At 40.7% G+C, this 17,897-nt stretch overlaps 1 protein-coding gene across 2 annotated transcripts in view; it reads right to left on the bottom strand.

Moving 5' to 3' along the window:
- The window catches only part of DOCK2 (dedicator of cytokinesis 2), a 475,532-nt gene that overhangs the window by 272,603 nt on the left and 185,032 nt on the right, over positions 1-17,897 (bottom strand). For both annotated transcript variants that reach the window (XM_073620719.1, XM_073620720.1), the window contains exons 20-21: positions 14,208-14,297; positions 11,425-11,525 (exon numbers count right to left, since the gene is read on the bottom strand). In XM_073620719.1, the coding sequence (XP_073476820.1) occupies positions 11,425-11,525; positions 14,208-14,297 (191 nt within the window). The remainder of the gene's footprint in view (positions 1-11,424; positions 11,526-14,207; positions 14,298-17,897) is intronic.

The following is a 17,897-nucleotide window of genomic DNA, read 5'->3' as shown; positions in this document are numbered from 1 at the left end:
TATGGTTTTGAGGGGAACAATTAGCAAAATACTTATATTTTGTAAAACGGAGAAATAGCTTAAGTTTAAATTACTTTAACTTAAATAGTTAAACTTTGAGTGACTTTGCACCCCAGTGGAACAAAAAATAAAATACCACTGAATTATGCTTTCTTGCACTGAGGAAGAGCACTGGGGTACCAAGTAAAAAAAAAAAAACCTATGATAGTTTTGAGGCTGATTTACTTGCAGAGGCTGTTTACTTATTTAATTGGCCCATGACTGGATAACTGAAGTGAATTTCCATACAATATATTGTGTAAATATTCTCAACTCCTTAAGTAAATCGTCCAGATTACATAAGAATTCTGACATATAATCTCAGATTTGCTAAACATTTTTTCCCTTAGCCCCAGGTATCGACTATGATACAGAATAAAGGGGATTTATTAAGACTGGAGCAGCTGTGCATCACAACCAATTAGCTTTTATAACAGTGTTAAATATATATATATATATATATATATATATATATATATATATATATATACATATATGCTGTTGAGCATATACCCCCGTGCCACACCTATGTGATTATGTATTATATACTAAGGCAGCTGCTGTTATAACTAAAAAAGTAATGATTGATAAACACACTGAATGAATTCTGTGCCTAAACAGCACTTGCTATTTTGAATGCAATCCTATATATACCATGATAATTTAATAAACCATATATTGTTAAAAAGTGTCAGTTTGTGAAATTAAATAAATCAATGTGATATATGTAATCCTGCGACTAATAAATAATACAAGAAGTGTTCTAGTCCATGTATCAAAACTCTGTGTAGTCCAATTAGCTTTTAGCTTTCATTTTCAAAGCTTAACTGAACAAGTTGAAGCTAGAAGCTGATTAGTTACTAGTCATAGCTGTTCCAGATTTTGTCTACCCAAGTGCAAATTCCCCCCTTCTCCCCCGAATGTATGTTAGTATAGACACGCTGTCACAGACCTAGCCGGGACAGAGGCTGTTGGAGAGGACTGAATGCAAGCCTGTTGCCTTTTGATTATGGGCCCTGGATTTTCAATGGAACGGTGCTCTTTGTGGGGTGAATTGGAGGTCCGGTCTGAACTGTACTAATCGGACTCAGTCGTATATATATGTATATATTGTTTGTTGTTTGATTCTGTTGGGGACTCCTTGCTGTGGATCTGTGTCCCTGAAGAGGGAGGGGGGGTTCTTCCAGCAGCCCCCTGCTGATAAGACTGATTCATTCTGTTGGGACACATCCTGTGAGGAGATGCTGGTGTCATCAACCTGTGTTTATGTTAACTGAGAGAGCTGATCACATTAGCCACCAGCCCTGGCTAGGAGACGAATGGTCTAGGCTGAGGAGGGGGTAGATTGTTGTTTGTATTGTTAATTGTAATTAGCTCCAGCTATTGTGTTTATATTAATGTGTGAAGCTCGGTGCCCACAAGTCTGTCATCTGGTCTGGGTACATTTTGTAGTAAATTAGCTCATGTTAATTAGGTTAGCTTTGAGTCATCCTGGTGTATAAATGTGTGTGAGATCTCAAATAAAAAGTTAGTTCTGATGTACTCCAAGACTGGTGTTGTCTAGTTCTTGGGGTTCCTATAGCCAGATCCATTGGACTTGTGTTCCAGAACTTAGGAAGCGGTATATGACGGAAGCACTCAAGCGGAGTGTGGGACGTTCCGTGACACACGCTATATGTATGTGTACAGTAGACCATAATTCATGAGCACCGTATTGCATCACAATATACATACTGGCTGGTTTGCAAATTTTTTGATCAATTGCAGTGCATTGCCAGTCCATTTGTGATGAATTTGTAATGAACACACGTGCATTAACACAAGTGAATAGGTCCTAAAGGTCTCCCAATACATTCAATTACTGTCCAGGTTTAATAAAGTTTCCATTAAGGTAAATATATATATTAATACTAAATAAAAAACTAATACAAAATATCAGTTTATTAATTCAGGAAAAAAAATTGTAGAATGGAATACAAATGGTAGAATATTAGAAAGCAGAACTGCTTTACTTTTACATGTTTTCATGTGTCTAGTTTAGATGGGCTTTATTTCTGAAATAATAAACCAGTATTGTTTAGCAATAGACTATTTTATTGATGTAATCTTTACCAAGACTGGACAGCAATTAATATATATTATTATATTGGGACAGTGTTGCAATAGGCACTTAGTGTATTTCTCTAGCGTATTTCATCCAAAGGAGCTGAAATTGCAGTGAACTAGTATTGCAGTGCTAACAAAAAATAACAAAATTACATTGCCATGAAATTATGTTTCTGTGTCCCTTGGTTCAGACAGTGGAAGCAGAAGTTCTACCAGTGACAGATTCCTAAAGGAAATTGTCCATGAACAAATTTAGCATAGGAACAATATATACCCTTTAAATCATAGTCAATGTTTGGCATTCAATTTATGTATCATAATCCCATGTTATCAGCTATGCAGACCATACAATTTCAAATAAAATACTCCATTATTATTTATAATTATTGTAGTTAAAAACTAATGGAAATCTCCAAAACTGGCAACAAAAATGGCAAGTGTATGGCCATACTTTTTCATTATTACAGACAATATCACTGCTGGAGAAGTACAACAAGAGAAAGAAGAGAAAGCACAAGGCATGTGGATAATTCAACTCTTTGAGAGTTCCAAGAGACCCCGTTCATTAGAGCCAAACAAAAAAACACGTAAAAGAAAATGATAACAACAAGTCTTTGGAGTATGCAGGATATACAATTTAAGTTATCACAGTACACTGTCAAAGACAAAGAAAAAATACAATTTTGTTTTGTATTTATAGATATAATAGGGTGCCAGTAACACTTGCTGACCACCTCACGTATGGGTATGTTGGCAGAGTGGCTCTCCTGTGTCGAATCATGTACCTAGCATGTATGTTGGTGCGCCCACTGTGATACGATTTGACACAGCACAAGCCAATCAGCAACCAATGGATGACTGCCGGCACCCACTGATAGGCGAGGAGGGAGACAGAACAGAGCTCTGTTTATGTAAACAATACAGAGCTCTCTCCTGTCAGCAGGGGTGTGCTGATTTTTGTTTCCCTGCAAAGCAGGGAATAAAAACCAGCACATCCCTTAGTAAAAGCACCTCACAGTAAACACACTAAGCACTGTTAGGCACACATTTAATCCTTCGGTCGCCTTTGAGGTGTTAACATCTTCCCAGCCAGTGTCATTAGTACAGTGACGGTGCATATTTTTAGCACTGATCACTGTATTAGTGTCACTGGTTCCCACAAAGTGTCAGTTGGTTTCAGACTGCCCGCATTACTATCACAGTCCCGCTACAAGTCGCCGATCTCCGCCATTACCAGTATAAAAAATAAATGACTAAAAATTCCCATATATATTCTATAGATGGTAGACGCTATAACGTTCATGTAAACCAACTAATATACGCTTATTAGGACTTTTTTTTACCAAAAATATGTAGCATAATACATATTGGCCTAAATTTATGAAGAAATATGATTTTTTGCATTTTTTTTTATTGGATATGTTTTATAGAGGCAACTAAAAAAAAAATGGGGGCCTTTTCAAAATTTTCAGACTTTTTTCATTTATAGTGCAAAAAATAAAAAAAATAGTGGTGATCAATAGGGATGTGCTGAACGGACCCCTGTTTGGTTCGCACCAGAACTTTTGAACACCGCAAAAGTTTGGAACCCATTAAAAAAGTCAATGGGACCTGAACATCAAAAATAAAAAGTGCCCATTTTGAAAGCTTATATGCAAGTTATTGGGCATACAATGGTTATAGGGGTCTGGGTCCTGCCCTGGGGGACATGTATCAATATAAAAAAGTTTGTGAAAAACTTAATTTTTAACCTCCTTGGTGGTATTCCCGAGTGTGGCTCGGGGTGAGATTTCAGTACCATTAGCGGTAACCTTGAGCCACACTCGGGATTGCTTCACTGGATCCTGGAAGAGGTTACTTACCTTGTCCCCAGGATCCTGCAATGTACTCCCGCTGTGTACGGCGGCTGGATCCTGCGCTCGATCCTCTGTGTGTTCCGGCTTCCCTTCCCTGCGAGCGTCGCGACGCAGGGGGGTGGAACCGGCGGCAGATTCAAAAAGTGTAAATCACAACACACACCATACATTGTAATCTTATTGTATTACATTACTGTATCTAATAAATTTACCTCAGTTGGCCCCCCAGTGCTTTATCCAGTGCCCTTGCCTGCAGTTTTACTGTACTTTCTGCCTGGAAACTGGAGAATGACCATGGCATCAAAAAATCGCGCCTCTATCTCAAAAGTGATTTATGACATGCTGAAAAACAGCGATAGCAATACAGAATCACTTGCAGAATTGAGTGATAGCAATTCGTGGGGAAGTTCATCATCAGACACAGAAAGTTATTTCTTCGACGATCCTGTGACTGACCTCAGTGACGTGTGGACTTGGTGCTCTATTGACTGTGGTACGGATCCCTGTAAGATTCCCATTTACTGGAGCACCTGGTATCAAAGTGGATGTTGAAAATGACAACACCTTGGCATACCTCCAACTATTTTTGACCGATGAGGTTATTGAAAAAATAGTTACGGAGACAAACCGCTACCACAAGCAGGAAGCTGCTACACATTGGATGTTTTCAAGGAGCAGAAAGTGGGAACCAGTGACCAAAGAGGACATCTGGAAATTTCTGGGCCTAATAATTCTTCAGGGAGCGGTGGGGAAACCCCTGCAAAAGTGGTATTGGACAACCAATAAATTACTAGCCACTCCATTCTTTGGCACGGTCATGTCGGAGTACAAATTTTCCCTGATAATGAAATATTTGCACTTTGAAAATAATGAAGCATTTGACGAAACGACTCATCCAGCACCCAAACTCAAGAAGATTTGGGAGATATATCAGATGATTCTGAAAAATTTCCAACAGAGCTATGTGCCAGATAGAGACATCAGCATGTCTAATGACCTACAAAGGAAGGCTCAACTGGATACAATATATAGCGTCAAAGAGGGCACGAAATCTTTCATGCTATGTGAATCGAGCACTGGTTACATTTGGAATTCTGTCCTATATACCGGTAAAGGAACCAAATTCAACCAAAAATACAGTCATTATGGAATGGCAACCTCTTCAGTTCTTTCATTGATTGAGCCATTGCTGAATCAGGGCTATTGTGTAACTACAGACAATTTTACACATCTCCTGAACTCTATGTGTTCCATCTACAGAACAAAATGAATGCCTATGGAACCATTAGGGCTAACTGGCATGACATGCCGCCAACCTTTGGCAATAAGAAGCTCAAGACAGGAGAAATGGTTGCCTGGCAGAAAGGCAAAATGATGGCACTGCGATGGCGTGACAAAAAAAGATGTGTGCCTAATGAGTACAATCCATAACACCTCCGCTGTCATGGTACACACAAAAGGTGGGAAAGACATCATGAAACCACAAGTGGTTATATAGACTACAACAACACCATCGGTGGTGTTGACAGAGCCGATCAGGCAATGACATTTTATCCAGCCATGAGAAAACAAAAAAGTATTATAAGAAGATATTCAGGCATCTTCGTAAGCAATGCCTATGGAATGCCTGGTTCATGCTGATTTTTTTTGGAAAGTTGCAGAACGGCAGAACGTACCTTTTTGAACCACCACACACCAACAACTGCAAACAGAGCTGGACATAGTGCTGCTGGTGTTGTCAACCCAGAACGCCTGACTGGTCATCACTTTATGGACCACATCCCACCAACTGAAAAAAAAAGGCAGCACCCACAAGGTTGTGCATAGTTTGTTGCTCAAAGCGTGATGACACAGGAAGGAAAATCTGAAATGAAACCAGGTTCTATTGTCCTGATTGTGACGTTAGAATTTGTGCCGTCCCATGTTTCAAAATTTACCATGTTTACTGAAGCAATATGACTAGTAATATTGCACCCTTGTTTGGCCCCCCAAAAATTCTGTGATCCTTGAAAAAGTCACGTGACTGTGATGTAACGCGTGGGAGGAGCCAAGGACGCTCTGTGCAGATCAGCAGTATCACACAGTGTACTGCACTGAATCTGCTTCTGTCTAAGGCGGCTGACTGCTATAGTAAAACCTGCATATGCCTTATCATTATAAGGCACACGTGAGTGGATTGAAGTTTGCCTGTGTACCTTGGTATCCTAACTATTGCACAATGATTGGTTTTTTCTCTTATCTGCCTGTTTATGATTCTCACATTGGTTGTGAATAGAAGCAAAAAACACATTTTTACTATGAAGGTCAATGAGCACCTTAATTAAGCAAGTGTTTTTTAAACAGCTTTGCTAGTGATCAAAAGCTCTATACCAATCAGGATTCTACACCTGTATAATTGAACCTTCTGAATACATCCCTATATATTTATTTTTATGTGGATTTTTTATGTGAATTTTTTTACACATTTGGTGTCACTAATTTTTTATAATTTTACATTATTTTGATTGCTGGATTTTTTAGGAATTTTTACTCACCGCTGGATTTATTTGACTATTTATATTTATTCTTATATATTCATTTTCATGCACATTGTCAAGCGCTTCAAATATCATTATTTATTCTTTGTTATTATTTATAGTTATTTATTATATTATAATTTATGATTTTGTGTTTCAAACTTTATCATACCCGGATGTCTACTAGACTCTGGTTTGGACAGATTTAAGTGAGTTATTCCTAAGAATTACAGGCCTACAATATAGAACGCCAAATTTCCATGCACAATAATTGTACCACTTTCAGCACCTAAAATCCGACAATCATACCGCCAGGGAGGTTAAATGAGCAATTATTTTTTGATTTTTAAAGTGAAAGCATAAAGATGAAAAATTCCATCCAATATAGTGCCTGGGGGGTCCCCTTAGTCTACCTGTAAAGTGGCAGATCTGTACCATGTCTAGAATCTGCTGCAGCAATACTTGCATTTATATAGCCAAAAAAATTAAATTTTCCCTGCAAGCTGCCTTTATTTTGCTCAGCAACAGCTGGCGAGCCAGTGTGTATGATGAGGCCACAATGTAGTGCACTGGAAACAAGATTATTTGGATACATTCTAGTGTCACTTTGACTTTGGGTAGAAGTAACGGGTACGTAAAAATTGGTCTTTGGGTGAAAGCAAGAATTGGCCTTGCTGTAAAAAATTGCAATGATATGCACCTGTCAAACAGGTGCAGAAAAATTACTCTTTGGGTGTCGGGGCGCCTTTCTTCCAGATGAAATGATTGAACACCCTCAAAGCTAGGCAGCCTCGAAGTCCTGCAGAGATTCCACATCCCAAAAAGACTTAATCAGTGACATTGGCATCAGGGGCTTCATAGCTGGTAATCCAGGACTGATTTATTTTTATAAAAGTCAAACGGTCCACTGAGTCTGTGGACAGACGTGTTCTATGATCAGTAACGAAACCTCCTGCAGCACTGAATGCCCATTCTGAAAGCACGCTGGATGCAGGGCAGCCCAGCAAATCAATAGCATACTTGGCAAGTTCTGGCCAGTGGTATATTCTCATGACCCAGTAAGCCAGTAAGTCAGTGGATCGTCAGCTGGAAAGCTCCCCATCTCTGTTTTGGCTCCGAGGTAATCGTCCACCATGTGATGCAGACGCTGCCAATGTGGAAGCTGACAGCCCTGGGCGGTGAGGACTAAGAAAATTCTGAAATGCCTCACTGTCAGGGCTAGGCTCAGCCCTTCCTTCTCATAGCTGGCTGCTCAGCTGTCGGTTAATTGCCAGCTCCAATCTCTCTCCACAGTTACCCAGCTGTTGTTGATCCTGCTCATCAGTCCTGCCTACTTATACCATCCAGTCCAGAGAAGCTCTGCCTTCGCCTTGGTCACATCACAGGAAACTATCTCCTGCGTTCCTGTTTAAAGACTGGCTTTGCTGACATCCCTTCAGGCTACAGATCCTGCTTGCTGTTCTACTACTTTGATCCCTGACTCCTGGCTTGGCTGACGATCTGTTCCGTTTGTTCTTTTTACTTTTATTATTAAACAAGTGTGATTTAACTGTACTTCTGTCTCGGTCTGATTTCATGGTTTCTGACACTAACTTAGGTGGACGCCTTCCCCAACGCTCCTCTCTTGACCAACAGAAGACTCAAAACTACGTTTTCCACGACAATGTAACCTACTGGAGTCAGGAAAAATATTCAATAAAATCCTCTTTAACTTGTCCTCAAGAAATTTGGGGGTTTATTTACTAAAGGCAAATCCCCTTTGCACTGCAAGTGCACTGCAAGTGCACTTGGAAGTGCAGTCGCTGTAGATCTGAGGGGGACATGCAAGGAAAATTTAAAAATTGCATTTTTGCTTGTACATGATTAGATTATAAAATCAGCAGAGCTTCCCCTAATTTCAGATTTTCCCATTAGATCTACAGTGACTGCACTTCCAAGAGCACTTGCAGTGCACTTGTAGTGCAAAGTGGATTTGCCTTTAGTAAATCAACCCCTTTATCTTCTGCACTCTCTGTGGGGATGGGATGAGTTCTGAGACCTTCCCTTATAATGGTGGTCAAGGAGGGTTGCCAACCAGTAATTATCCTTCTCCTTTATGCCACGTATTCGTGGGTCCTTTTGCAGGCTTTGAAGCATGAGGTTGCCCATGCACCTCAAATTTGCTGAGGCTTGAGAAGCAGACTCCTTGGGGTAACTTAGGATAGCAGCATCTGGAACTTCCTCCTCCCAGCCACGCACTACTCCTAAGGGTCCTGGGGCTGGAAAGTCATCGCTTACAAATTGACGCTTACAGATTGACGCATGTCTTCCTCTTCTACGAAGCCTATGAAACTCTCCTCCTGTGTGTTCTGTGACATAGGAATGATGGTGTCTGGATAAAGTGGGCCTTGAGAGGAAAGGAAGTCCTCCTCTTCCTCCTGCTACTCTGCCTCCAGTGCCCTGTCCGTAATGCCACGCAGAGTCTGCTCCAGCGAGAACAAAACAGGGATTGTGTCACTGATGCATGCACTGTCACGGCTCACCATCCTTGTGGCCTTCTCAAATGGTGACAATACAGTGCATGCATCCTTAATGATCAGCCATTGGCGCGGAGAAAAAAAGCAGAGGCGGCCTGAGACTGTCGTCGTGCCGTATTCGCAAAGGTACTCGTTGATGGCCCTCTGCTGCATGTATAGCCGCTGCAGCATTGACAAAGTTGAGTTCCACCTGGTGGGCATGTCACAAATCAGACGGTTTACAGGCAGGTGGATTTCCCACTAAATTTCAGACGCCATCACGCCACATGTGACCCCGGCACACGGGTGTTTTGTTTGTTCGTTTGTCTAGCCAGCTTTTTTACTATTTGTTTGTATATGTCATTTGTGGGTTATCCACATGTTTTACGAATAAAGCGCTTTCGATCTATTACACGATTAGCGTCCCTTGTCTTCTCGCTTTTCCACTTGGGGCCTGGAGCCCGAGTGGGTTTCATTGCAGAGTCAGACAAGCTATCGTTTCCGGTTTTATCCGTATCCCTGTGTGACACCTTCATCCATCATTTGAAGTGATCCAGAGACCGGAGACACCAGACATCAGAAGGTCCTACAGTCTCCCACAGAGGGTAATCTGTCTGCTCAAATGACCCTGCGCTGGAGGGGGTCCACCTTTTCTGGTAAGGGTCTCTACACACAGATTACCACTCTGACACTCTGATCCATCCTTTACTATCCATGCCTCAGGGAGCTTTCTAGCATTCCACCTGTATCATCTCCCACTTTGGAACTCACTTACCTGTGTACACATTCTTCTATGCTACATTTGCAACTTATTGTGGACATTATGATAGGTTGATTTATTGCAATTTGGGAGGTGGATGCATTTTTTTCACGTTATAATTTACTGTTCACTATATCACATTTAGATATTTGTGTATATATACCATATACGATCCTTCATATGAATATGATATCTGTTTATAGCGCAACTTTATTATTATTATTTTTTGAAGTTTTTCTACCATAGAGATATTAGATGTTTTTTTAGTTGCTGCTTCTATATACAATCTAGCGCGTTATTTCCTCCCTTTTTTTTTATCTATTTGGTGGTGTATAGAGCCAAAAAGATTAGAATTGTGTCGATGTCCCAATATTTATGGACCTGACTGTATTAGAATGTAACAATAGAAATAATGCACTTCAATCACCCTGACACCATATCAACCATAGTGCCATGATGATTGAAGTGCCAACACCAGCCATTGGCCATGAAAAATTGCTTACCACCAGTCTGCCCCCCCACCCACCCCCGCGCGGGTATGCAAAAAGGTTGGTGACCGCTGCTATGGGCTCTAGCCCCAGATCTTTTGCAGACCTAGCAACGCCCCTGTTCATATGTATATCATGCCTCCCTGAGGTCATATCCACCATCACCTATTCTGAATGCTGTCCACTGCCTACAACTCTGGTCATTAAGCCTATCATCAGCATGTTCTGCGACGGTAAGCAAATTGGGGGGGGGGGGGGGGGGTAGTGTGGGGTGTACAGAGGTAGGCAGAGAAGGAATTACAGTTTGGGATGCACAGGTGAGCAAGTAGTGGATGTATGGAGGTAAGGAAGGTGGGTGCAAAGATGAGCAGAGGAGACAGGTAGAGTTAAAGGGGAGGGGGATTCAAGTGGGAAGGATGGGGGATGTTTGGGGTGCAGAGGTTAGCATGGATTTAAGGATTGCAAAGGTGTACTGACAGGGTAGATAAAGATGCAGGTCATGTATAGGGCAGCCCATTCATTTAAATGGGCAGCTCTATGTGCTACACATGCGGAAGAAAGTTCCAAACCCTTTTTCAAAATCACACGGTGCCAGGGCACATGTCAGCAGATGTGTGAGGGTGTAATTAACAATTAATGGCACTGCTGTGTATCTGCTAAAGGGCAGCACGTTTCTGTGTTGTCAGGAAAGCGATTTTGCATGCGTTCCCGACACACACAAATGTGAACGCAGGCTAAATATCTCAGTTACATTGGTTGTCAGTGTAAATCTTCTCATTACATTGGTACTTGGTGTAGAATCCTTTCATTCACACTAGTGGCCACTGTGAATGCTTCTATTACATTAGTGGTCATTGGTGGCCAGCGTTGAAACTCCTCTTTATATCGGTAGTCGGTAAAAAAAAAAAAAATCAGCATTTCCACTGATCGAAACAAGAGCAAAACTGCATGGGGGAGGGGGGCAATAATTTTTTTGCCCAGGGTCCAATCACTATTAAAGACAAACCCTGTGAATGGGGTAAATCTTCTGGAGGTCACGTGGATAAAAAAATTGATCAAGAATGAATTCAGAAATGTAAAGATATAAAATGGGTCATCAAACTAGCATTCATTCACCTGAGTCATTTACCCTTGCAAATTATTGTTAGAAAAGATTAAACTTACTTATAGGCCAAAGTCGCACTGAAATGTTGTTGTATGTATGCTTCCAATACAGTATTAAAATGTTGAAATTTTCGATCTGCAATGAGTCCTATGATGTAAATCTAATAGAAGAATAAAGGAAAATATACAAATATTTATTTGATACACATCAGTATACAACTAAACTATAATAAAACAGTGATTAAAACCAAACCTACACGTTTTTGAATGAAAAGTAATTTTGTATATGTCTATTTATATTCAGGGCCAAAAAATAAAATACTTAAAAGAGAGGTTCAGGGTTTTAAAACAACAAACATCTATAATCACCTAGGTGGATGCAGCATCAATCCGATGCTGCATCTGTCCCCCGGAATCTCTGCAGTGAGAAATGAGCGATCAAACACAGCTGATCGCTCAGTCCTCCCCTTCCGCTCTGAGAAGAGAGCCGTGACTGTTAGTCCCCCCCCCCCCAGCACTCACTGGAGCGCTGGGCTGTGGAGGGGGTGGTAGGGGTTGGTTTAGGCTCTCAGTGGATCGCTGAGAGGCTGAACCTGCTGGCAGTCTTGGGATCTTTCCTAAGCCTGGACCAGCTGAGTGACGTGAGCTGAAAACAGATCACAGGAGTGCAGAACGAGCTGCACTCCTGTTATCCATAGGAGAAGTATGGCCAAAAAAGCTTTGGCCATACTTCTCCTTTAAATATATTTTTCATTTTTAGCCAAGTAAGTTAGAAATATTGCACATTAATTCTTCATATTTACAATTTCCAGCCAACAGGTCGAATCCCACAATTTAAATACACACACCATTAAAAACACCTTATTAGTAGATTGAGGATGGTTTAGAGCTTTTGTCAGGATTCTTCTGGTGCCTCTGTTCCCATTATATAGCACAGTAAAGCTTTTTCTAACAGAAGTTATTTAATTGTCTCATTTCATGACATATCCCAAAAATGAGAAGACTCGAGTCCGTCGGAAAGATTTGAAAACATGTTCCAAATCTAAAGTCCGTACGATTTTTCGACAGCAAAGGTCTGATGAAGCCCACACAGGATCAGATTGTCCGGCGGATTCGTTCCGTCAGACCTTTGCTGTCGAAAAGTCCGCTCGTGTGTACACGGCATAATAGTATACAGTAATTTATTCTAAACTGCATACAGTTGTTTCAGGTTTTTGAGCTATTAGGAGTGCAGTGTATGGAAAGCATGACTTCTATGAATTAGAGCTTGGGCCTAACAAAACAGCATGAACCAAAAAGCTATAGCGAGGGCAGATAAATGGAGCTTTTTCGTTTATTCCTTTCTCATCTGAGTTATACTATATTGTATTCCCATTAGGGGGATTTCCCACATTTCATGTTAAGGAAAGGGGGGTATAAATTAGAATACAGTAGAAAAGCTAGGGTAAAATGCTTTCAATGTATACAAAGATAGATTTTAAAACCTGATTAAAAAAAAGCCCTTAACCAACTTACTAATATGGCATGGCCACATGCAAACAGAGACATAACTGAATAAAGTTTAAATCACATCAGAATCTGCAGTTTGAAAAAACATGCACCTTATCGGTCTCCAGTTGGCTGCTTCCATGAACAGTACACACCAAATACATGTAATGGTGAGTGCCAAAGTGTTTGCTAGTATAGTGGATGTGAGTTTGAAAAACGTGTTGGTGCAGTGGAGGCAAGTGCAAAAATATATGCTGCTGATAGTAAAAGATAGGATATATGGTACATGAAAAAATCTCTGTGAAGGAAACTAAACCCAGTAAGGAGTAGATGCAGTGTGAGGAGTGAGTGCCCCTACTTTTGGCAGTATGCTGACACACATTGTGGCACATGGCAACTGCAGTCATGGTTTGTTATGGTGACAGCATAGCTGTATAAGTATTCCAGCCTCTTCTGCCGCCTTTCCCAATAAGTGATATCACAAAGTGCCAGAACTTGACAGGCAGCATTGGGCAACTCACTCCGCTGCAAACTGCCTGATAGAACATACTATGTTGAAAGTGCTGTCTGCCCCTATTGCACTGTTAAAATGTCTCTTGTCTACTACAGAGGGACAGACAGTAACAAGATCTGCAAGACACTCTGCCATAGCCCTGTCAGTGAAAGGGAAGGTGGCGCTTCCAATCCCTTTCACTTCCTGAGTTTTTCTTTTACAATACCTATAGGGTAAAAAACATAACATTGAAGGTGTTTTGTTACATCAGCGCAACAGGTGCATATAAAATACAATACCTGTTGATCCCACCAGAAATCCAGTAAGCTTGTAACTACCTGTACACTCTTCTTCTGCTACACTGAAATCCCAAGCATGGCTGTTCTTTGTGGAGTACAGTACACCTACCCATATGTTATGATGATCAAGAGAGGGGGATGTATACTATAATAGCCCTAACACATTTCCTGTCCTAGGGTTACAAAACTGCTTCTTCATAGATACAGTACAATGAGTGAGCTTTTTTACCATAAGACAGGAAGCATGTTACTAGCAGGATCACCAAGTAGAAAAAAACTAAAAGTCTGCAGAACAAAAACTAAATTAGGGGCTGGTAAGCTGCAATATATTACATTTTTGCTCTTGGGTTTAGGAACACTTTGCTTGCCAGATATTATGATGAACAACTATCGTACACCAAATATTCCTGTGGAATTATCTAGAGTAATAATCTCATTGTGAAAAAAAGCTTACAACGTTCTATCTGTAATAGCCTCTCATCTAATTTAGATAGGATTTAACTGGAAATCATCAAACTTTCTATAAGCTTTGTTACTTAGTAATTATAAATGTAATGTCTTACCAGGGCATCGAAGACAAGGATATCATACTTGCTTGAATGGGAATGCTCCATCATGATATTGAAAAGAGCATCAAGGGTGTCCTGAAGAAACTACAGATGAAATATTTAAATTATTGAAGGCAACAAAATGCAGAGACACACTTTTATTCTGTTTTGCAAGTTAGTTCTATTGTTTTACACAATAGTTTCATTTTGTGAGATATCATTAATCACTTCAGCCCCGAAATTTTTACCCCCTAATAACCAGGCCATTTTTTGTGATACGGCACTGCGTTATTTTAGCTGACAATTGCGCTGTCGTTCGACACTGTACCCAAATAAAATTGATCTCTTTTTTTCCCACAAATAGAGCTTTCTTTTGGTGGTATTTGAATACCTCTGCGTTTTTTATTTTTTGTGCTATAAACAAAAAAGGCCGTCAATTTAAAAAAAAAAAAACAATATTTTTTATTTTCTGCTATAAAACATACCCAATAAAAAATTTTAAAAATCTAATTTCTTCATCAATTTAGGCAAAAATGTATTCTGCTACATGTTTTTGGTAAAAGAAAACATAAAATTGAATTCAAATACTTACTGTAATTTTCCTTTCCTGACGAGCTCCATGGCAGCACAGCTGGGGTATAGGCTCCGCCCCCCCATGCCTCCAGGACTTAACTCATATAAATTTGAGCCCACCTACAGCCTCAGCGATCTGTAACTAGTCCTACCAAGCTGGGTGGGATCTGTGCTGCCACGGAGCTCATCAGGAAAGGAAAATTACGGTAAGTATTTCAATTTTTTTTTTTCAATTTTCCTTTTTTCTGACGGTTCCATGTCGACACAGCTGGGAACTAACTAGCCAAAACAGGGGAGGGATAATGAATAGAGGAGGGTTTCCGCGCTCACGGACTTAGGTGTGCAGCCTCCCCTTGAACAACCCTACTAGAGGGTGTTTAATAGTATGGAGAATTTTAAGTTAGGGGTAAGTGGCGCTACCTATAATGGGGTATCTATTGTGATCAGTTGTACTAAATATGTAATTAAGGGCTCCCGCTCAGCAGCAAGAAAAAACTTTTATGCATAAAAGTGTCCCCACCTCTTGTGTGAAAGGGATCTAATCTGTAGTAGTCCCCTCTACATTCTGTGTAGTAAACCAATTATTCATCAATACATAAAAGGTGAGAGCTCATAGACCCGACAAGCATATGTTCAATACCCTCCAATCATCCAAAAACGTTAATGTTGGTGATGGGAGGTGTATTAAATAATCAATACTCCATGTGGGTAAATAGTGAAAAAATATTATAAAATCATACGGGTGTGAGGATCTAGTCCACATATGAGAAAAAAAAAAAAAATATATATATATATAGATAATTCCAACAAAAAAAACTCCAATTCCAAAAAAAAAAATATATAAATAAAATACAGTTCCAAAAATATATATGTGTATATAAAGTTCCAGCAAAGAAATGAATTTATAGTGTTCCAACAGTGTTCCAACAGTGTTCTTTATAATTGGTGACTTTCGTGCAGATAACCAGCTAGTATCCAGTGACTTGCGGTGCTCCCCCTCAAGGATCCCCACTCACCAGCTCCCTGCACCCCTGCAGGGGTAGTAGGCATGTAGTATTAAGCCTTGGTATGGTGTCCTTGATTCCAGTGAGGTTGTTCCTGGGTACTCCCGCTCCAGACACAGAACCGATCCGTAGTATGGTCATCCACATAGGAAAGGAAACAGGGCTCCCGTGGTGTATTACGTTTTTAAAAATTCTTTATTAAAAAAATTGATTGCCCAACAACTCGGGCTAATATATAAAAGTAAATAAACTAAAAAACTAAAAAAACCAAGCCAGAAAATCACACTGCGTATAATGGTAAGCGCAGAGAGAGCTCGTGGACGCCAAAGCCATCAGCTGAGCGGCGTGCGCCTCAGCTGCGTTCCACACTCTCTTCCGCTTCCGCGTGTGACGTAATCGCGTAGCTCCGCCTTACGCGTTTCGTCATCGACGTTATCAAAGGCGTAGCTAGCGTACCTCATACTCAGCTATATGTAGGCAAGCGGGCATACCGAGTTCCCACATTGCTCCTCCCATGGGCGGATTGTTTGCTTGTATTACAGATCCTTTCCTAACAGGTTGGCTCATTGTGGTTAAGGGGTTTTAAAGAATTAATAAAGTATGAAACCTTATATCCCCGCTTGCCATCATAAGGGGCAGACATGTATATTAACACAATATGCTCTTATACAAGAATGATAAGGTTAATCCATGTACTGTTATCTTTCCACCTCATTCAAACTATTCATTTGGGATATACCACTTCCTTAGTCCATATAGCTGAATTATAAAATCATAGGGGAAACCAATAAAGCCAGCATGGGGTGAGACCCCTATAGGTAGATTTTGTGTATTACCACTCCATGTCTAGAATGGTTAATTACGATTGCTAGATATCCCCACCATTCAGCCTTATCAATTTTACCATCCCCCGATCAGATTAATAACTAATGTAATAGACTAAGGAGTAGGTATTACCATATATCGCCATTGTATATATATATATATATCGGGGACTTCATATTTTAGGAAACTAATCTCAATACCTGTATACAGGGTACCCCCTGTGCCCCAATCGGGTTTATAACAAAGGGGGACCATGTATATATATGTATCCCTATGAAGGGGATGAACTAATTACAAATCCTATATAAGACATGCACCCAAATACAGGGAAATGGATTATATCCAGATCAAAGGAGAGAAATTTAAATTAAATTCAAAATATAGGAATAGCAACACCTACAGAAAGAAGGGGGATGTGGGTCCTGGGACCCCTTATCTATTCCACCTCAGTGTGGTCATCTCTGTTTTAATATTTTATATGGGAGAGGAGTCTTTTATTACTTAACCTTCTACATTTTACCCTTTACCCCTGTTTAAGGGGGAACCGGTGGATGGACCTTTACCCCCAGGTTCTTCTATGTAGTCCCATTAGCCAGCTGTAAGGCCCCCATAGGTATAACTAGGTGGGCACCCCCACCCTCACCTACGGGTTGGCTATGAAGCAGTTAAGGTCTATGTCTAAATTTAACCCCTTAGGGGCCAAAGATTGCAGTATGAAGATACACCCACCTATAGGAGAGTGAGTTACCGGGAACCCTCAGATCAAAGAACGTCTAACAGGAGCTACAATGTTCCCACTTATAATAGATTCTCCCCCTTAAGCAATCCACATTATTCGCACCCTCCTTATGGGAGAGAATACGAAGAACAGAGGGATTTTCGCAGGGAAGGATACCGGGACAGACCCCCAGGAAGATGGAAGACCCGCGCCCCCTACAGAACCCCAGGCTGGAGAGGACAACGGGGGAATGGGGTAGGATCAGGGAGAGGAGGACAGAGGAGAACAGGGGACCCCACCCCTATGGGAAGACAAGAGCCCGGAGAGAGAACACACCCCAACAATGGGTGGGAGCATACCCAGGGAAGAAACAGGGGCACAATGCCAAGTTACCCGGAAAGAAGAGGCAGACAAGAGGAAGGAGAGGAGGTAGGAAGAAAAAGAAGGAGAGTATATTAGGGAAAGGGATTTTTAACCTTAGCAACTCCACTTTTTCAGTTGAAGAAATCAGGGTGTTGGATTTGGGACTCAAGTTTGCCCCTGAAAAAACGTTAGATAAATTCGAAATTTTTATAGACCTCCAGA

This window comes from Aquarana catesbeiana, linkage group LG03, assembly GCF_042186555.1.
Source record: "Aquarana catesbeiana isolate 2022-GZ linkage group LG03, ASM4218655v1, whole genome shotgun sequence".
Taxonomy (NCBI): domain Eukaryota; kingdom Metazoa; phylum Chordata; class Amphibia; order Anura; family Ranidae; genus Aquarana; species Aquarana catesbeiana.
This window is presented reverse-complemented; position numbering and strand designations above follow the sequence as displayed.